At 36.1% G+C, this 22,668-nt stretch overlaps 1 protein-coding gene across 21 annotated transcripts in view; it reads left to right on the forward strand.

Annotated features, from left to right (window-relative positions):
• Positions 1-22,668, forward strand: part of CADPS2 (calcium dependent secretion activator 2) — a 473,581-nt gene that overhangs the window by 446,259 nt on the left and 4,654 nt on the right. For all 21 annotated transcript variants that reach the window (XM_033098855.1, XM_033098852.1, XM_033098844.1 and 18 more), the window contains 2 exons: positions 2,785-2,892; positions 20,573-20,677. In XM_033098855.1, coding sequence (XP_032954746.1) covers positions 2,785-2,892; positions 20,573-20,677 — 213 coding nt within the window. The remainder of the gene's footprint in view (positions 1-2,784; positions 2,893-20,572; positions 20,678-22,668) is intronic.

The following is a 22,668-nucleotide window of genomic DNA, read 5'->3' on the forward strand; positions in this document are numbered from 1 at the left end:
AGGACAAAGTGTTTTAAAGAACTATAATTCTAATTGGTAAATGTCACCAGCTGTTGCAGTTACTCTTCCTTGTGTATATTCTTTTAATGATTATAGTCTCATGCCACAAGCTACATGAAAATATATTCACTGGGTGTGAAATTCCCATATGTCAAAGTTTCAAGAAGAGGTAAACAGCTCAAAGATAAAGGAAGAAATAATGCTAATGAGGAATGTAAGAATTCTAGGTTTTGTTTTCTAGGTAAGTGGATCTTAATTTGCCAAAAGGAGATAAAATGTAATTTCAAAAAGGAAAAAAAAAGAAAAAGATGGAAACAATTTATTGAAATAAACTTTTAAGTGAGCGTCACCTCACACCCTCAACCAGAGAGTTTTATTTCCTTAGAAAGTTGTAGAACTGTCTCAGCTTACAGATTTCAGTGTTGTATCCCTTGGGTCTGCCAAAAGGAACAGCATTTGGTTTTCTTTTAGGCTTAAGCTGTAAAATGTTTGGTACTTTTAGATGGTAGAGATAAACTCTTCCTGGACAATGTTTCATGATTTCTCATATTATCTTGAAAATGATCAAGGAGACAAGCAAAAAATACCTTAGAGTCTATGGAAAGTATTCAAAGCCATAATTTTCCAACCTTCTGGCCATAACTTAGGTCCAGTGATTGTGATGGGTCAAGTGGCTGACTAGATTAAACTTCTTAGCGTACTCTTCCTTTAAAAGACAAATAAAAATGAGGTTGGGGTGGGGAGAAATGGTGGAGAAGGCAAGCCTCAAAATTGTCTATTCTTTAACTCCCAGTCTAGCTTGGGCTGTGCCCAACTGCCTTTGTTTCAAGACACCTGACTGAAAAATGCTGAGCTAACTTGTTATTTTGTATAGAAAATTATTCTCGTGTCATTTTCATTCTGCAGCAGTACGTTTTCTGAATTTTCTCATTTTCAGTGTTTTGACAAAGTTTGAGGGTATGGAGAGACACATTTATGAATTAGTTGTCCTCGCATATTAATAGCAGTTAGTAATCTTTGTACAAATCACCCTGCCTCTTCACTGGAAAAACTGTTGTATAACACCCCCAATACTCCCAGAAGAAAGCAGCCTAGGTATCTCTTGATTATCTTTGTAGTTATGTAAACTTTCAAACATTGCTATGAGAATTATGCAGAAAAATAATGAAGGAATGAATTTGGTAATTGCCTCTATTATGTTTGGAATATATTGCCTATGTTGTCAATAGAAGCTCTTGAAGAAAAGACCAGTGAAGACATTTATATAAACAGTTGTTTCAAATTATAACTGATAACTAATTTTCTTATATCAGGATTATTTTTGAAAGGACCCTTGCATTTATGTGGTACATATTTACATTTAAGCTAAACATAAGAGCAGTCACAACTTGCTGTCATTCTCATCGCCAAGAAATAATTTTGTTTCCAAAGAAATCAAATTAGATTTTATTAATGAGATGCTCATTGCCTGTGCACTGGTTAAGAGATGGGGAATTTAATCATTGTATATAAAATATACTCCTCTCCCAAAAACAGTGGTAAGAACTTTCCTTCATTTAAGGAGAAGACATTACCACTGTCCTGGTATCACTCAGATGTATACCTTGAGTTGTTTTTCCAGAGGATATGGATCATTTAGTAGTTAAAATTTAACTGTTTCACCTACTTTCCTTGCAATATTTACTTTTGCAAAATGAGTCTGCGATAGAGGTTATGAGTGCATTCTATGGATATGAAATGATGTAAGACTAACTGACTTATTTGGGCATCAGTTCTACAATTTTGTTCTTGTTAATGCCATAATCGAATCAAATCAATCAATCAATATATATTATGACTCAACCCCAGGTGTAGATTATACAAATGCACATTTTCATGAAGTAGTCCAGCTGTGTGAAACTCAAGAAAGAACTAAAGATAAGTCTAGAAGGAAAACCCATTAGGTGCCCTTCAGGTTTTCCCTTCCTCGCACTGACTTTATAGATTCTAAAGCAAGGAGGAATTATAGTAACTGCCCTAGCTCCTCTAACATTAGAAGACACTAAATGTTGGATACCTTGGGAAAGTTATCGAATACACTTCTTTGTCTCTTGATCAGAGACCAGGTCATCAATTCTTATACTGCATTTCTAAAATAAAATAAATCCTTGAGATACTGTTGATAAATATGAATGAATAGAAGCAATGGATAACTCACAAAATTTTGACTTAAATTTCACTTTGTAATGCATTAAATGTTTTTTGCCCAATATCTTCCTAATAATACTTCATTCAGGTTAATAAGAAAATTTAATTTGTATTCCTTGAGCACCCATAGTAGTTAAGGAAGGCAATCCAAGAAAAGCTAACATTTTTATTAGGTAGATAGATAGGTAGATAGATAGACCAGCTGAGATGATGGAAAACAAATTGTATTTGCAATTAGGAAATGATAGCATGTGGGAATTTTTTTAAAAATTCATTCATTTATACTGCTTAGCATATTGACCCTTCAAGATAGCCATTCAAAAAAAAAAAGATATCTACTATACAACCATATATTTCTAATCATTTTAATGATGACGAGTATGACCTGAAGTTATAGACAGCGATGATAAACGTTTATGTGCTTTATGCAGTTTACTGAAGGCGCTCGTTGTTGATTTGGTCTTAAGCACACTTTTCTAGTGCAGTTTTTGAAATGAAATAGTGACTGATTTTTTTTCCCCACAGTTGTGATTAAGTAACATTTTCACCATCGAGACCTGATATTATTTTATTTCCCGTGCTTTTCCCTCACAACAGAAACCAGGAATGGATCTGGCAGACACCTATATTATGTTTGTTCGGCAAAACCAGGATATTCTTCGAGAAAAGGTCAATGAAGAAATGTATATAGAAAAGCTGTTTGATGTAAGTAACTACCGTTGTAAGATATGCTGGCATTACTGATACTGTGAAGGGAAAAGTTGCATTTTGATGGTATATTTGCAAATCCGATGCTCCTGTTTTGATCCTTTTTCTTCTGTGCAGCTAATATAGTTGTCGATTTTATTTCTTTGCTGACAGAAGCTTTAATTGGCTTCTTTCTGCTCATGAAAACTGTCACTGTTAGAATGAGCGTCTCAAAAACGTTCTAAGGTTAATTTTAATAAGCAAGATGATAATCAGTTATTGTCGTGTCCATCATCATTTCACTTGCCTTTGCAGCATTCCATGAACAGAATCAGATTGTAGTGGGTTTGTCCCCTACGATAAAAGTTTTCTAAGTCAGTAAAACAGTCTTCAGCTAAACAAAGAAATAGACGGCAGAAAGCCATCTATCTCCCACTCTACTGTTTTTGAACATTTTTGCCTTGAGTTGCAGCGCGGATGTATGCTAACAGACAGAATACCGCAGTTTTGTCAGTGTGAAGGTCTTCATTTAGGCCAAGCAACCCCTAGAGGTGGGGGATTGTGATTGTGGATTCCATGATCCATCATCCAGTGTCATTACTTGAGTATCTGTAAAGGAGACTAAGAGAGCAGTCCATTTCAATAACAGTGTTGGCATTCATTTGTAATTATTAACAGTCCGTTCAAAGGAAATGGTCTTTGCTTGTGACGTACCTGCATAATTCACTACAATGCTGATGCTAAAACGTAATATTTGCTTTGAGCTGTATTTATTTATGTACATCTTCGCATTTTAGAAGTGCTTTTCTGGCAGTTTCATTTAATTATGCAAGTTGCTGCAAATGTTTTCATAACAGCAATTCACGGGCTTCATGGTGACGCTTCAGCTGTGGCAGTTACAGAAGGTCCTGCTATGCTACCGTCTCCGCCATAGTCTGTCGTGCAGTGTTCTCTGTCTGTCAGATTGGGTGGTCAAAATGAGTCTCATCTTTCATATTTTATATTTCTAGCTTCTACCCAGAGTGTTTTACACTAAAAGTATCATCTGTTTTAATAAGCTAAGTGTTAATATGTGTGAAAAGAATGATTTCCTAAAAGCTTTGATGCCCTGCAGGGGTAGAAAAATTATCATCCATCCAGCTGGCTCTTTTACAAAATACTGGAACCATATCAGCAACTTCTGCTTCGGTTTGGTATTGCTTTGAATTTACAAACATATGTTTCATTTCCAAGTTCTCTTACTTTTTTTGCTTATGTGGTAATTTTCAAAAATGTTGAACAGAAAACGAAAGTTGAATTGATGTTATTCCTAGTATGTTTCTTCTTAGTATAGCTAAAGCACATATTCCGTGGTGTAAAAAAGGTAGAGTCATTCTGGAAATAGGCCATTGTAGATAGGGTGTGTGTGTGTGTGTGTGTGTGTGTGTGTGTGTGTGTGCTCGCTTAACATCTTCAATTTTTTTTGTCTTGGTGACCTATGTGCTACAAAGCTTGCCATCAGTTCATAACTAAGGTAGTTTTTTTTTCTCCGTAAAGGTATTCCCTACTTCAGCTCCCCTTCATTCACCAAATTTCTTTTGAAGACTTTTTGTGTAGCAGCCATAACAAACGTAGCTAACTAAAGTGTATGCGAAGAGGTCAACATTAAAACGATGTGCTAGTTTAATTGTCCTGGCTCTATGTACTGTCCTTTCAATGCCTAAACATTTGACACGGCTGTGGGTTTGGTTCTAGAAGGAACCCTTGACAAGCAAGCATTCCGTCTTGGTTCCGAAGGTTTGGTCATTTTGCATGTCCTCAGTGGAATATTGGACTTGTTATTTGTAAAACAGTTCTAATGTCCTTAAACATTCTAATATTTTTAAATTGCCCATTTTTATTGCTGTAATTAAAAATAAAAAGCAGGCTCGAATTCTATTGCTATGTCATCAAGAATAACATGTAGAAAGGGGTACTAAGAGCCCCCAATTAGCCAAGACTGAATTTGCCTCAATTACAGTTAGTAAATGAGAGGTTATCAAGTATGTGTTGAAAGGTAAAGTAGGATGTGTATCTTAAGTAACAGATCATTACTGAGAGACGTTAGATAATTATTGGAAATCCACTTGGCTGGAGCTTAAAATAATATTGTTAGGTGTCAAGAAACAGCTGAAAATAATGACCCTATAAATACTGTTGGCAACCTTTGCCTATTACAGATAAAAGATTGAAGAGAATAATTTTATTCAGGCATCATGACAAACTTTTGCTATTCTAATTAAAGTACTTTCTGAGTAGGTAAGGAAATTTATCAAAATTATCAAAAAAGTAATAATGGCCTTATCTGTCACCTCTACCATTCCTGGGGCACCTCCAAGGACCAAGAAATTTGCTAAGTACTTTACCAGTATCATTTTTAGCCTTCTGGACCAGATGCCATTATCCCCATTTTATCCTCATTTTCAGTTTAAGGAATCTACCACTCAGGGAAGTGACTTAAGTGTTGAATCAGACTTTGAAATTGTGTCTTTCTGGTTTCAAAGTCCATGCTACCTCTACCATTCATCACACTTCTAAAATTTGCAATGGGAAAACTTCGTTGTGGAAAGAGGGCTGGACCAGGAATCCAGAAACCTGAGTTCCAAGCCGTACCGTGTTTCCCCGAAAATCAGACCTAGCCGGACAATCAGCTCTAATGCGTCTTTTGGAGCAAAAATTAATGTAAGACCCGGTCTTATTTTAACATAAGACCGGGTCTTATATAATATAACATAAGACCGGGTCTTACATTAATTTTTGCTCCAAAAGACGCATTAGAGCTGATTGTCCATCTAGGTCTTACTTTCTGGGAAACACAGTAGTTCTGCCATTAATTGTTTGCGTGAGTTCAAAAGTTAGGTCACCTGTTTTAAGATAGTGTAGTTACTACACATAGACTGAAGAAGTTGGTCTAGAAGTCCTGATAGTTTCTGAAATCCCTTCCAGGCTTTAAACCAAATAAATTCAATTAGTTTTAATTTTAGCAATGGTGACAAAAATGACTGGGTTGGTTGCATGCTGAGTCCTGAACCCCAGCATAGCAATTCTACAGTTTTTCGTGATGGCCAGGAAAAGCAGGGTACACCACCCAAGCAGCAGTAGTAAATGCAGTGGATAAGAAATAGAAGGCAGAAAAGAGATTCTATATACAAGCATATCTGTGCCATACCACCTTCTGTGTATCTACCACCATGGTTCTGAACCCCAAATTTAGAAAAATAGTTGGAATTCCATATAATCTGTATTCATGCTAGCTTTTTCTGAGTGACCAGAATATTTTAAACAGAGACTGTCTCTCTGCCTCTCTAGTGGTCATTGGTACCCATGCTAAGTTTCAAATCTACATGTTAAATTTTCTTTTTCAATTAAAAAAAAAAAGTATCTTATCTGGGTAAGAGAAATCTTAAAGGACATCCTCCTATAGGAGGAGAGATGGATTCACCAAAAGAAGGTTTTTCTGCTTTGTAAGCAATCCCTTACTCTGATGTCCTTTTTCTTACATGTAAAATGTCATTGTCAGCAGCCTTTTTACATTTTTTATCAAATCAAAACCAACTACAATTTGTCTAATCCCAATATAAAAGCATGACAAAGATTTTCTGTTTCTTAAATTCCATTTTTTTAATGCCTACTATGATGTTTCTTTCCACACTCTCAGGTTTCAGGATACACAGTGCCAGCCACAGATGCCCGTGTGTCAGGAGAGATGCTGGTAACATTCCTTGAGAGCTTTGCATCTCTAGGTTGGAAAATGGTCATGTTTCAGAAGTCAAAATTGACATCTACCGTAATTGCCGCAAGAGCACCCTCTGCGGTCATTTCCTAGTGTCCAGGAATATTACAATACTGAGACACTTAAGTGATCTAATTGTCCAGGACAGACACCAAACCTACCTCTCTAAACCTTTGTATATTTATGAGGCACTGCCCACCTTGAGTCCCTTGGAAACAATTTCATTGTAGCTCTCATGTTGCTGAAGACACATCAGGGTGTAGTATTTAATTGGTAAATCCTGCAGATCAAACACTCTCTTGTATTATAAACTCATTAAATATTTAATTGTTGAGGAGTTTCATCTCAACGACATTTTTTTTTAAATGTTCTTGTGGTGTCTTATAAAATTAAAAGTAATTCTATAAACGATTCATTTCTCAGGACTTTTCTTGAAAAGAATTCTTTTCAGTAAAGAAACTCAAAATGAAACATTTGAAGTAAAATTGACCTAAACTATTTAAATGAGTTCAGTAGCCATTTTAAGATAAGAGAAAAATCCTGAAACTATTACAGGTAACTGTGCTTCTCAAAATAAAACTAATGTTGCACTTCTATATAAGTGCTTGTTTCTCTCTGGACTCCCAAGTAAGAAAGGGAGGAAATGCTCAGAGTTTTTGAGATTAGTGTTTCATACCAATGCCCAAACTTTTTGATCTGAGAAGGCATTCATCCTCAGTAAGATCAGTACTACTATTCTTAAGTTATTTAAAGATTCACTTGGTTATGTTGATGTCCCAAGAATAATAGTTGAAATCAACGGAGCATGGGTAAGAATGATTGCTTGATCAAGTTTCCTTCCGTAACGGAAGGTGGCATGTATTTAGGACTGACCGTCCACATTTTTAGTCATATTCTTTGGATGAATTTCTTTGTGGATGTAATCAGCCTCTTTATTAGGAATGCAGGCTGGAACCCATTAACGCTGAAGACTTCTTTGCCTTCTTGCATTTCGTAAAATTCTGTGATATTGTAGATCTGTTCTCTCGTAAGTGAAAGTCGATTGAAAAATAGTAGCTTTCTTCTTTTCAATGATCTTTGACTGTCAAATGACTGGAAAGTTGTTGTATAGACTACATAAATTAGTATAGATTCCCATTACAGAGTATTTTCTTTTTGGTTTTGTCTCTATGTAAAAACAACTCAAACATAAAACATTAACTGTAGGCCCGTTGTGCCCAACCATGATTTTCCTATCAACACTCAAAATTAAATGTTACTATTACTCTCATAACCGTTATTACCCTTTTCCATCAATAGAAAGGGATGGATGACATAAGTCTGATGATATACTCGAGGCTATTTGAGATCATTTATTTCTAAACATTATGTCGTGTACCTTCCTGTCTCATTGTCTACTAAAAGTAGAAACAAAGTTTGACTAATGTTTGTGTTACCGGAACAGCATTTCATTCATCTCACATCTCACATGTTTGAATAGTGTTACTTAGCTGCTTTAACACATTGTTTACCAGATGTTTTTCTGTTTGTTTGTTTTTATTGTATATATTCCTGCTTTATTTTACCTATGGTGTTTGGGCTCACACTGGAGTTGTCTGACGTCGTTTACGACAGCCCTGGTCAAACCTGCTCTGTATATTGTCTTGTCTGCCTCCGTAAGTGCCGGACAGAACTTGCTCCTTAGCTACTTTTTCCCCTCAAAGTTTGTTTCTCTTTTAAACCTCTGCTCTCAGATTACATCTGTCTGGTTCAGTTTAGTTAATAATCCTTATTTTAATGTAAAGTTATTATTTGTAAGTGTAAGAATTTATAGAAGGATCTACTTTTGATGTATGGTGTGCGTGCCAAAATAGCTTTGACAAGTCCAGACGCGGCTCACAGCGGCCAGGGGCCCGCATCTGAATCTAAGCTGTTGGTGAATTAAAACCTGAGAAACTTGAGATAAGCGTGCCTAATTGCCTAAAAGAAACTCAACAAGAAAAATGTATTGTAGCGTGTTGATCTGATTTCTTTGATAATTCCCAAGAATCTTCAAGAAGTATGTGGACTTCTTACTTATGTTCTTGAAATGTGATCACGGAACACAATTGTCGTTTGGCATATTCCCAGGAATACACATCTTTGCATGAGGCACCTGGACATATGTGGCAGGTCTGGTAGAATCAGCTAATTAACAACACAGGCTTAAACAGGCACCTCATCTGGCAGTGCAGTTAGTTGCCTGATGGTGCTCAGCAGGGTTGGGTAGTGCTTTTTATTTTTCTTTCCTAATGGTCTGCTGCCCACCTAATTCTGCCTTATTGTCAGTCTCTACTTACCACAGCTTGGGGCCCTCCCAGGAGGCTAAATTATTATCAAAGGATTAGGGAGATGTAGCCTTGCAGCTCTGACATTTGTGATTACTTGTCTATGCCAGAACACTAATTAGCTGTGACTAATTAAGAAAAATGCTCCTGCCATAGAAAACCATTTAAAAGAACGGAGAAGAAGAAAAGCAATTCAAAAGCTGAGCAGTGCTCTGATTTGCTGATGCTCTTTAGATTTCCACCAGAGCCTTAACTCACCTTTAATGGTGCTCAGGATTAAAAAAAAAAAAAAAAAAAAAAAAAAGTCCCACATGCAAACTGATCTGAGGTTTTTGCTTGAATAGGAAAAAAAATTATTGCCGATCACCTAAACTCGCTTAGCAATGGTAAATGGTCTTTGATGAATGGGAGCAGTCCAAACTTTCATTTTCATCCAGAAATTTTTCTCAGCACCAAATGCGTAAATATGCATTGGCAGTGAACCACCAAGCCAAGAACAATGCCTTAAGAGTCATTGAAGAAATTCGAATACTCTCTCTCCTGATTTTATGAAAGATAGTTGAAATGCTTATGAGAAACATATTGAGCATTTCAGAAGGGATTTAGTATTGCTTTCTTGCTACTCTCACATTCAAGATGATTTGGAAATTCTGACTTCTCCACACAGAGCACCTCGTTTATCCTTGGTGACTTTGCATGCTTGCACTGCAACTGGCCACCGGTGACTTATTAATGAAAATACCCAGGCCTCCCCTGAGCCCAGCACCTTTGTCAGTTGACCAGTGTGATGTTTTCATAGAACTGACGATAGCTACTACTCTCCTTCTCTTCAGACCTAACTTCATAAGCAAATGACACGTGGCTTTAAGACCATTTCTGTTGGGGCTTGTTGAACTGCCCCCACCCCACCCACCCCACCGGTCCGCCATCCCCTCCGCAAGCCTTCCCTACAGCACCGTCACCACCATTCTCAACTGGGCACAGCAGTGGCAGTCAGATTACCACTGTGGATTAAGTCCAACTAAAAAAAAAAATCCGTGTAAGGAAGTAGCTATGGTGGTGAAACCATTATTTGATGTGTTTATTAAATGCATTAAAAGGAAGCTATAAAAGAAAAATTTTCAAAGATACTTATAAACACCTTCACTTGAGAGAGCACCCTCAATGTCCTGATCTCAGCTCAGCCCTACGTAAGAGATCGTCTAAATGTTGCTGTCTTAATATGGGCAAAGTATTTTGCTCAAAATCAAGCAAGTTCTTACCCCTACCTTCCCTAAATTCTTCATGCTGTTTTTTAACCCCATTTCCCCTTTTCCTCTCAATGGAGAGCAAAAAGCAGGTAGCTGGCATCCTCTAGGGAATAATCTTTCCTATATATGAAGACTGGTATTAAGCCGCCTGTCATGCGTGTCCATCTCAGGACAAATAATCCCTATTCATTTAACTTCTCTTCTAGCCCTTTAATCATCTTTGTAACTGCTCTTTCAAACTTCTCAAAGTTTTCTGTCATGCTCATGCTTAGGGTTTAGAGAAAGGTGTAGGATGCAGTATTTGAATGTGCCGACCAGGAGTGTTTCAAGCCAAATTCCTGTTTATGCATACTTTCTCGTGCTGATGCTCTGCTGAGTCTCATAAATTGGGTTCTGTATGTTCTCCACATCTCTTCGTGTTGTCTTTTTCCTCAGTGACTGCCTATCTTATACACACACAGTGTATACATGTATTGATGTAGCACGTTCATTCAGCTGATGTTTTGAATGCATACGGTCTAGAAAACAAATCCAATTCACCGTTTAATTACTATGTGTAAGGAATGGTAGTGGATGGTGGGATTAAAAGGTTAGGCGTTGGTTTTGTCCCACATAGTTGAATATTTCTGTCACAATAACTCGGTAGGATTCTAATTAGAATAGGAAATTGAAACCCCTCTTATTAATCATTTATTCATCTAACCAACATTTATTGGACATTTATTTTCTAAAGGCCACATACAGTGCTAGAGGCTGAGAATACAGTGTGAAACAAGATCGCCCCAGGCCCTGCTCGAAGGGAACTTACATTCTTAGGACCAAATGGGGCTTTTGAAAAAAAAATTGTTAATTTCTACAATGTTCCAATTTCTAAAATGTTCCATGTTTTCATCTGAAAAATAGGTATTAACAGATTTGTTTTCCAAAAGGAGGTACTATGGAGAACTAAAATTCAGTGCCCTTTCAAAATAGACAATAGTGACTACCTGAGGAATTTTGTTTGTTTGTTGGTTTGTTTCTCGCTGTTTCAAGTGCATGATTGGAAGCTTGCCAAAAGCTAGGGCCAACACAAAATGTGTACCTAGCTCCAGAGTTGGCAATCTCAAATGCCACCACGGAGAAGTAAGGGCACACACTCTCCTTTTCTCTCTTTCCTGAGTTCTTTCCTCAAAAGTCAGGCTTACACCAGCTCCCAGGAGAGCCCTAATGCTCCCCAGACCATCGTTTACTACCACAGCGGTGGTGTTTTTCTGCTCTTTTTACAAAACAGCTCACAAAGCCAACAAGTGTAGCAGGCACCCAAGACATGTCACTTAGTGGGGAAAAGGCACAGGCAGCACTGCCAGCCGTACCCCAAATATGCCCCAGAGCCTCAGATGACCTCCAAGAATGAGGACCGGTACCCTGGAGCATATGCTGGAACGCACAGCAGCATCTGGGCACGTAGTGTCATCATACCTGTCGTTGTGTGTAAGTATGTGTGTGGACACTCTTGGACGGGCACAGACATGGCGTTGTGAGTGTACAGTCCTTTCTCCTTTAATTCATCACCTACCATGAAATTAGACTGTCACCTTTAAAGGCCTGTTGTAGGCCTGTGTCAAATTTCTGTAGCCAAATGCGGTTGTTTACTTTTTGGTGATTTCTGTTATACAACTTTAACATCTATTAAATTGTTCTTCTGTTAATGAAACATTATTTAAATCAACAATTAATCTGGCTCTGATATTCTTCTATCCTTTTTCTATTGAGAAGCTGTCCTGTCACTAACATATATATACGTGATATACATTGTATATTTTATATTTACAAATATATTTGAAAGCATTCAATCCTTCAACATATACACAGTGCTGTATGCCAGACATTCTACTGAGGGCTGGAGGTATCAATAAGAGTAAGACCCCGTTGCTGCCTTGTGAATATTCACAGCTCATTGAGGCAGACGTACAGCACATTTTCATAGACACCTGTCCAAAGTTCTAGCAGCAGAAAATACGAGAGTATCTAATTCTACCCAGGAAGAGAAAGCATTGGCTTCATAGCAGACATAATGGTTGAACTGAATCTTAAAGGCCGAAGTGGATATGGCCAGGAAAACATAGTTGGGGATCAAAGTCCAGACAGAAGGAGTGGCCCAGAAACCATAGATACAGAGAAACCCAACATCTAGCAGAGCAGCAGGTCAATCAGTTTGCTGAAAATGGTTCCCATGGGAGTGCCCCATGGGTCAGAGACAGGTTGCTATTTACCCCGGCCCTTACAACACTCTTGAAAAGTCATTTTGGAAAGATTGTTCCCCATTTTGTATAAGGAGACTGCAGCAGAAAGCCGTGACGATAGTTAATTCTCAGACATTGGTTTTTATCTCAAAACAAACTTGTGCCATTCAGTTCCAGGTCCAGGAGTCTAATTTATTTTTATCCAGATCACATTTTTGACTTAAATGTAATATTGACCAAAATTTTATCTGTAGTATTCAAAATAAGTCATTCACCAGATGAAAAAGTCATAGTGCCCACATGAACCATCCATAGACTATATCTGTGCCCCAAACTGGTACCTACACCAATATAACTGGATGGACCACTGAGTTCATTTCAGTCTAAAGATTTGTCAAACTAGTATGCATCCCATCATTTGATAACAACTAATTATCTGAAATTTTCACTATAATCACTAGTCTTTGTAGCACCAGGAAAAGAGTCACAGGATAAACTTACAGAGGCACTTGCCTACTTGATGATAATGAATAATAGGGAACAGTATTGATTTTAATGTTCTTTATGTAGTATGGAGAAAGATAAGCTAGTTTAATAATATTACTTTCAGGACATTTGGGAATGAAGGAAATTCGGATTAATGAAGTAGTAGTGAGTGGAAAAGCATGTGTGCAACTCCCAATTTATGGAACTTACCCTATTCCGTAATTTACTCTGTTGTAGCTGAAAAGGATCTAATTCATATGGGAATATCTTGGTTATTACAGTCATATTTTTTAAAAAAGAGAAAATATGAAGAAAAAGTGTTGAACTTCAGAGTAGGAAAGTTTTTTCAGCATTCAGCATTTATTAGGTACCTGCTATTAGCATGTCTTAACATTTTCTCTTTCTTAACAGACATCATAGCGCTCATGAATTCTCCTTTACAGACTTTCTGGCAGAGTTCAAAAAAAGTGCAAATCACCCTGCATATGAGGTTATTGAACATGAAAGAAAAATACATGAACCAAATACTTTTCTGTTCTATGTTTAACAAATGAAGAAGAAAGCTGCAAATATAGATCGATTTCCCTTATGAATGAACCAAGGATCTTTGTCTATGTGGTACTGTTTTATTACAGTGAAAAAAAGTCCTTCCCAGAATGCCTAAGCATTTGCGTGTATGGCGCTTCAAAACGTCTTACAGGGGAGATGTGGCAGATGCATAGCACAAGTGCCATTTGGTTGGTTATCCTAACAGGAAGTGTGTTTCTTTAAAGAATTCATTTACATTACATATTACATTATTGGTTTTACAAATAACTTTGGTCTTTGGAAATGTAGATTGTGTTAACTTGCAAGAAAATGTGGTAGACTTCTTTGGAACAATAAGTATCTCCTGTATTACTTCGCAATCCAATGTTACGATGACTATCAGGAACCACCAGGATGATAGAGTTGTTTTCTTAGTTGTCTGCTAGGTACATGAAACTACGCTTAAAGAGTCAGATTTTATTGACAGAACAGACTGTTTTCTAGAAGAAAATGGAATAACCTAGCAAACATGAGCACAGACGTGGAGTTTAGATATCCAATATAAATCTTAACCTTGCCACTTATACTTGTATAAGCTTGAATAAATTGCTTAATCTAAATTCAGTTTTCTATCTATATAAGTTCAGTTTCCCCAAGTGCACAATGGGAGTAATAGCCATCCAATCAAGGTAAGAATTAAATGAAATTTTAACTGATGCATTTGAACTTCCCATGGAGTATTAAAAAAATATATCCTATGTCTTTATAATCAGAATTCATAAAAATAATAGTAATAAGAATAACTGTACCTCACAGTTCTCTATCTCATTCATTCCTCATTACACTCTTTAATTTTTATTACATGTCTGTATTTCATTAAAAGGCCAAAATGAATAAATTAAAAACAACAGGTAATAGAAAGTTCTAGAGCTCTCAACTTGCATTTTTTGGGGGGAAAATAAAGCTGGAAAATTAAGCAGCATATGGAAAGAAAAAGTATGGCAATTTGGCATTTCCCTTCAGTTTATTTTTACAAGAATCACAAGCTATGTTGTTTCTAATCACGCCCTTTACTCTGACAGTCAAACCTAATCTCAGTATTTCTGGAGATCACCAGAATCTTATTATTTTAAAGCTAGGTTCATATCATCGATCCTTCCCATTACAGATGAGAAAACTGAGGCATAGAGAAAGCAAGTGACAGGCTTGATCAAGCAAAGAGTAGAATGAAAGGGCGCCAACCCTACTTGCCCTCCCAGCTTCCATATTTATGTTCTTTTCGTCGCATGTGTTGCTAGTCAGCCCTCAGCGGCCATGTCCACACACAAGTCTCTGTCTTCCCCCCAGGAATGGCTCTAGGTCTAGCTGAGAATGTTGATAGTTTTAGGTTGGGTTGAGCACTTCTTGTATTTTAACCATAATCGACTGGTTTCAGTTTTTGTGGGTTTTTTGTTTGTTTGTTTGTTTGTTTTTAATATAGTCCTTGTTCCTATTCCAAGCCAACAAAAAATTCACACTTAAAACTTTCAAAATGCTTGTGTTTGGGATTCTGTTTTGTGGAACTAAATATGATCATTTCAGTGGGACACCTTGAATACATGGGGGAAATGATAAGTATTATTGTAGCAAATGTACCAGTAATATACAATTTGCATTTTAGTGTTTAGAAATGGAAAGTGGGTGGCCACATATTTGCTATATTAAGTAGATGTTGTGTCGACGAGAGGGACATCCAATGTGCAATGAAGCATTTCTATTTACTGTGTTTCCCCAAAGATAAGACCGAGCCAGACAATCAGCTCTAATGTGTCTTTTGGAGCAAAAATTAATGTAAGACCTGGTATTATATTATATCATATTTTATTTTATTATATTATATATATATCATATCATATATATAAATAATATATATAATATAATTATATATTATGTTATATTATACCCGGTCTTATAGTAAAATAAGACCAGATCTTATATTAGTTTTTGCTCTAAAAGTTGCATTATAGCTGATTGTCCGGCTAGGTATTTTTTTTAGGGAAACACAGTACTTTTTAATATACTGGTGAAATTGTCAGGCATTAATGTTTCTAAATATTTTTTTGCTCTCAAAAGCTATGAAATCTTCTTCAAGGATGGCTTATATTTATCAAACTTACCAAAACCTTCAGAATTTCGAAAATATTATTTGTTCTTTTTTTCCATTCAACTTAGCATGTAAAAGGTAAATATTTCCTAAAGTGAGATTATCTAGATGGTGTTTCATTTCAACAATGACTCTCTACTTGTAAAACAGACAGCTTCCCTTAAAATAAATGAAAAAATACGCACATTCTGTAGAAATTCAGCCATTCCATATCCTAGCACACTAAACAGCGTTGGTTCCGTTTGTTTCTTTTGGTTTTTTTTGTTTTTTTCTGTTGCTCACCTATTGAGACGAAGATAGCTGGAGAAGAATGAAAATATATCAACTAGTTGTACCAATTCATAATCAATGAAAAGCTAAACACTTAAGTAGAAAATATATCACAGATTTGTTCCCCAGCAAAGCAGCTATTTTTACCTTGCCATCATCATCAGAAGCAGCATTCTGACAGAAATCATTTGCTTGAAGCTGCCGTGATATATAAACCCTATGTGGTCTTGTGATTCAGATTTAGGAATATCAGCCACAGAGGGTCGAAAGGCATTGTGCATTAGTATGTATTGAGACCTCATTCCAGGTGGCAAGCAGCTGGACTTTTTAAAAATAAAACTTCAGAAATAAACGTGAAGTGCTTGTTTCTGGGCAATAAGCATTATATTTAACTGAATCATCCTCAAAATGTTACACATTAGGCAGAAAACGGACTTGTGCATATTTAATATATTTGTTTTGTGTTTCCACTAGTCAACAGAATAATGAAATTCCTTAACTACTTCTCTTTAACTTGCATGAAGAAAGCACGGTATGTTGCTAAATCTCTTTTCATCAGTGCTGCGGAGAAACAACTTTAATCCTTGTTAGAAAATTGCCGAGTCTGGGACTGACAAAGAGCTCATGCTTGTTCCATTGTTAGTGCTCTCCGGCCCCCAGAGCAGAGCCCTTTACAGCTGCGTGGATCCCGCCTGGCTCAGCTGCACTATTTAGGAGAGGAGGTTTGTCAATTTCTATTGACAATGGAGAGAGTTTTTCAGGGCCTGTAGCAGTGCTGACACAGTTGGGGATCAATGCCAGCCATTCAGACTGCACCCTCTTTCATTGCTTTGGTTTGTTAATTCAAGACTAAAGGTCCACTGAGGGGGTTCGGGGTGTTTAAGAAAGCTGATGAACTGTTTAAGAAAGCTGATGAACTGCAAGCGTTTATAGCCCTGGTGTGGCAATTTCCATAGTCAGTGGCAACTCCTGGCACTGAGGGAGCTGTGTCCTTGTTGACCCTCTTGTTATTAAAAATGCACAAGTGCTGCGCTTCTCAATATTTCAACCCTCTTTCATTGTCAATACCACCTTCTGAGCCCTACCGCTTGTTGCTTGCTCTAAAGATCTTCTTAGATTGGGTTTGAAAACTTCACCTTAAACACTAGATTAGACTGATGTTCTGTTTTCCGTGCTCCTGTTGATTTGTTGAACCTTCCCAGAGCTGGAAAGCAAGTAGCAGCTTGATGGCAAGACGGGCCGCTAATATGATTTAGCAGTCTGCAGTCATGCACAATAAGTGTGAATAAATACGGGGTCTCACAGAGTCAACCCTAGCCTTTCCTTTCCTTTCATTTTTGCTCTAAAAGAGATATCTCAAGAAAATGAAGTGAGTAATACATGCCCTTACAGGAGTTGAATGAACCACAAAAAGAAAAAAAAACACACATATTGTTGTTAAAGTGGTAGACTGCTGTCATGGATTGATGCAGGGAAAAAAAAAATGTAGAATATACACTTACTGCTTTATTCCTAAGTAGACCAAAGCAAAGAATAAAGCATAACGCCACACCCGCAACTTCAGTACAAGCTCCCCTGTCCCTCACCTGCTGTCCTCTAAAGGGAAAAGTGGATAGCCAACCAAGTTGTTTTGTAAAATTAACTTTTCCAAAATGAAAGGCCATTTGCTAACACTCAGTCCTTACTGCACATTCTCCCTTTTCAAATGTTTTTGTTTTTCTTTATTTGGGGAGGTTGGTTTGCTTTGGTGGGGGATGGGAGGGGACATGAAGCTGATCTACCTTTGACTTTTTTTGTCAAGATGGAAACATGGGATCTATCCTGTACCCAAAAGAGGAACATCAATTCCAGCACCAGAAATAGGAAAGTGCTAGCGATTTCTTACTGGTGGTTTTGTTTGTTTGTTTGTTTGATGTGTGTGTGTGTCCATATACAAAAAAGAAGCAGTCCTGTGGGAGGTATTTTTGTCAGCTTATTCGTAGTAGCACTAAGGGAGTAACTCACTAGCACTTGAGTTAAGCTGCTGCTTTCTCTTAATTTGCTTGATGTAGCTGAAGTTCTTCAAAATGCTTTGACATGGGAACCAAAAGATGTGCATTATCTAATACAATAATTTTTCTTATAGAATTTTCCTTATAGAACAATTTGTTTGTCTTTAAAGTAAGGTAATGGTAAAGTACCTTAAGCATTTTACTTAACAACAATAATTCTTTTTTCTCTATTTTTTTGGTTAACTTTAGGCCATTTTATTCCCAAATCGTTTTTTTTCCTAAAATTTTAATTTTGACATGTTGTGTTAAAGAAATTATCATATTAATGATCAATATCTGTGCTATGTTAGATGTCTTTTTGATTATCACTTAATCATAAGTATCATTTATATATAAGGGGGCAATGGAGTTAATTTTAAATTATGTAAGGATTTTTTTAAGAACGTAAAGATACATATGGAGTACTTCATTTCTCTCAAAATTTCATACATTTTTTTATCCTAAGTACTTAAAAGAGTACTTCATTTCTCTCAAAATGTCATACACTTTTTATACTAATTTTACAATCAAAGTGTGTTATGCTAGACTTCATACAATATATCATATTTTGTCCCACCTACCAAAAAAATAAAATTTATTATCTATCCCCTACCGAAGGACTATAATTTGAGAGTCATAGTCATTATGACTACATTTTAGCTTTCCACTTCTCTGGAGAGTGGTGTAGGAGTGAAGGTGTTAGTATTCTCATGTTCAAGGTCACCAATACCTATGAGTGTTTACCTGTATTAAAATAGAACTCAAGAAGTGGAGGCTACAGTACCTCTGAAGCTAATATAAAATAATATTGAATGTCAACTATAATTTTTAAAAATATATATTCACGGAATGTAGAGTACAGTTTGGGGAATATAATCATTGATATTGTAATAGTTATGTGACGTGCCAGATGGGTCCTAACCTTGTTGGGGTTATCTCTTCGTGAGGTGTGTAAATGTCTAATACTATGTGGTTTTGTACTGAAACTAATAATAAAATAAAATACAATTAGAATTAAATGGTTGAAAAAAATTTGAGGCTATAATTTGAAATAAGGAAGCATAGGATTTAAATAATATCGGAAATAGAGTATAAAAGATTTTGAGATTTAATGTGTCAGCCTAAGAACTGAATCATTACCAGTTCATTTTTTAAGAGTTTAGGAGTTTCTCATTTTATAAAACTTACTTCTGAGACTTTTACATGTCCTAAAAATTAGGAAAGAAATTGCTAGGAAAGAGAAAAATTGGGTACATGAATAACATTTTTAAAATCATAGTCTATCCCGCATTAAACTTGAAATATTCATTCATCTATTTGATATCATAGGATTTAGTAAATCAGTTCATTTTACTTAGCTTATCTCATTTATGCTTTTGCGTTCAGTATGCTAACAAATTAATAGAAATAAGTCTGATAAAATATGAAACGAATTCATTTTTAACTTACACTTAAAATACCATTCCTTATACTAAATTTTACTAGAACAATGTTAATACAAATCCAGATGAATTTCTGACTTATTTGTATGCCTTAAGATTTCTCTTAGAAGTTGAACGTACTGTTTTATTATGTGAAGGAAAATATTTAAAATTTTTTCTGTGTTCCAATACCGAAGAATATTTGCACACACATACGTGATCTGTAGTGTCACTATGTTTGTGTTTACGAACAAAGCACAAAATTCCTTCCCTTTTAAAAACTATTTTTTCATTTCTTTAGTGCTGAATAGACTTTGGTATTTCTCATAGTTTTCTAAATGAGTAACATTATTACTCTTACAGTATTACCTAAACCTAGCTCTGGCACATAGTCACTGAATCCCTTAAAATGTCACCACTTAGGGCAGATTGCCTTTTTTTGAAAATTGGAACAAAATTTTTCTTTTACTGTACTCACAGACATTATGTAGGAACAGGAAATTACATTAGAGAGGAATTTCAGTTTTCCCCTCAAGCAAATTGTAATAAACGGAGAAAAAAAAAAATGAGCCATCCAAAAACACTTGCAAACTAAAACACGTCCCTGTGTTTCATAATTTGGTACATGGACATCTGTTTTATGGTTCTCTTAAGTCACAAGGATTCCATCTTGATAATGTTCCTTCCTGAGATCCCAAATTTTTATTTCAGGTGATTTTTTTAAAATCTTGGAAAATACTTAACAATCGATGGCAGATAATATGGTGTGATTGAGGATTACTGTTTAATAAGCTGTGGACATTTTTGCCACCCCTCCTTTAAAATGTTATTTCTAGGCACTGACTATGCACAGTACCACATCTACTCTGTGATTTTTACATAACATACAGGCTAATAGGAAATTTTCCTGTGAAAATAATTTACCTGTTTTTTTCCCCTGCTGTTTGGCATTCCATTCAGTTCTGTAACATGTATTTAGTACCCATTGTTACCTCCAAATAACAAAGCAGGCTGCTAGGCTGCAAGGGAAAATCAGTTTCCCATGAATATTTTACAACTGAAAAGACTGTAATGTTAATTCATGTAAAGAACAGCCTAGGTCAACTTAGCAGATTTTCTAGCAAAACATGCAATTCTGTTAACAGGAAATTATAGCATTATTGACTTCAAGTGCTGATCCGTGGTCATTTCAGAGTGTTTCATTACCCCCTCATTACCGAGTCTGTTAAATGAATACTGCAGAGGCTTTCTTTTTTGTTCTCCTCCCCTCTGCCCCCTTCCTTCTCTCCAGCAATGGTACAGCAGTTCCATGAAAGTCATTTGTGTGTGGTTGGCTGATAGATTAGACCTCCAGCTTCATATTTACCAACTGAAGACGCTCATCAAGATCGTGAAGGTAAACAAAATGTGTTCAGATGTGAATTGCCCAGCAAGCTTTAAAGAGTAATGGCAAGACATTGATGTACAAAAAAAATCGTATTTGATATAACTGAGTGGATGTCAATCTTCAAAACATCATTTTTAGCTGAGGTGCTGCTGTTTACTTCCATTTTCAGTTAGATTACTAAATAAATATAAACTTACTGTTTTTGCTCTAATAAAAAATATTTTGTTATCAAGTAATCACAGTTTAATAATGTACACAAAGCTCATAGCACATTTACCTGAATATAGTAGGTCCACAATAATTTTGTATTTTCTTAAATATAGAAATGTTTTCTCATAATCCATTCTCTCCTTATTTATTAGGATTATATATCGTTTTAAGGGCTTTTGAATTGTGTTTGCCAAGAGGGTAGGGAGAGTCTCCGTATTTTGTTATATCTTGATACAAAAGTAATACATTGTCGCTGCCTAAATTCTTTTGGAAGCATGCGCCTTCCTATATGTAAGAATCAGTTTCAGTGCTGGGGACCATCCAAAACTAACAGATGTCACATCAGTTCAACAAGGCCATTTTGACTTTTGCTCTTCAAGAGAAAAGGTAATACATGTTATATTTAGTGAATAGGAGCTTTAAAATAATATAGTCAACATAATTTTTCACACTTTGTAAATTCTAGTGGAAGCACCAAATCTATCCCAAGTATAACTTTTTCTTAAAATTGAGACAAATCCTATGTGATAGCTAAAAACATAACTGTAAGCTCCTGGGATCCCCTGTTCCTTTAAACAGATGACCTTTACTCCCATTTTAGTGCCATTTATCAAATTGGTACATATAAATACAGAGGGTGCCAAAAAAAATGTATACACATTCTAAGAAAGGAAGAAACTATTAAAATTGTAATACTCAGTATATACTAATAACAAAAGATGAATACATGTCACATTTTACTTCTGCAATTACAAGAGGTGCTCAAAGTGGTTACCATCAGTGTCCCGACACTTCTGAATACATTTTACACACACACACACACACACACACACACACACACACACACACACACACACACACACACACTGATTCTCAGAGCATCGTTCCTAACCTAGCACTATCAGCATTACCTGGTAACTTGTTAGACATGCAAATTCTTGTCCCCTACCTCAGACCTACTGAATCAGAAGCTCTTGAGAGTAGGGCCTACCAATCTATATATTAACAAGCCCTCCAGATGATTCTGAGGGATATTAAAGTTTGAGAAGAACCACTGTGTTACATCATTACAGGAAGTTTCTGTCCACATTAAAATATTTTCCATCACTCTCTTGGTTCTTGCAGCCTAATTCGAATACAGATTCTTTTGTGCTGTAGACACAGGTTCTCACAGATTAGAAAGACCCACACGTAGGAAAGTTCTGTTCCAAAGTAAGAAGTTGGCAAATCTGGAACGTAGCATCAGCTCTATTATGGCACAGTAATAATAGTCAGGCTTAGTTATAAGTAACAAATAAATTATACCCACACACTAATGTTTAATACTGTTAAACACATTACATTTCGATGGACAAATACCTTTGGTCCAGAACACTTCTGAGCAGGTGTTATTTATTGTACAAAGAAACTGAAAGCACGCTAACATATGTTCAGATTTGCTGTAGTTTCTCTATTGCTTCTTCCTCGTTTCTATAAATGTGACTTGGAGAGCTTTCAAACGAAGTTTGTTTTTCATAAAAAAGAGTGAGGATAATCTGTGTTTACCTTCTAATATATGTATCTGCTAAGGTTGCAGTTGAGACTGTTGGGATTAGCTGGTTACTCTTACGATCAGCCATACTTTCAGCTAATGTCTACTGTGTTCAGGGTGTCAGAAAATACATATTCAGCTGATGGGAATTAGTTGCTAGATTAAGCTCTTTCTTTCTAGAATAAAAATCTTAATTTTTTATTAGCTCATCATTTGTTTCTTTCAAAATTATTTCTTGTCTCATATTCACACATGACAT

This window comes from Rhinolophus ferrumequinum, chromosome 26 (genome assembly GCF_004115265.2).
Source record: "Rhinolophus ferrumequinum isolate MPI-CBG mRhiFer1 chromosome 26, mRhiFer1_v1.p, whole genome shotgun sequence".
In the NCBI taxonomy this organism is placed as follows: domain Eukaryota; kingdom Metazoa; phylum Chordata; class Mammalia; order Chiroptera; family Rhinolophidae; genus Rhinolophus; species Rhinolophus ferrumequinum.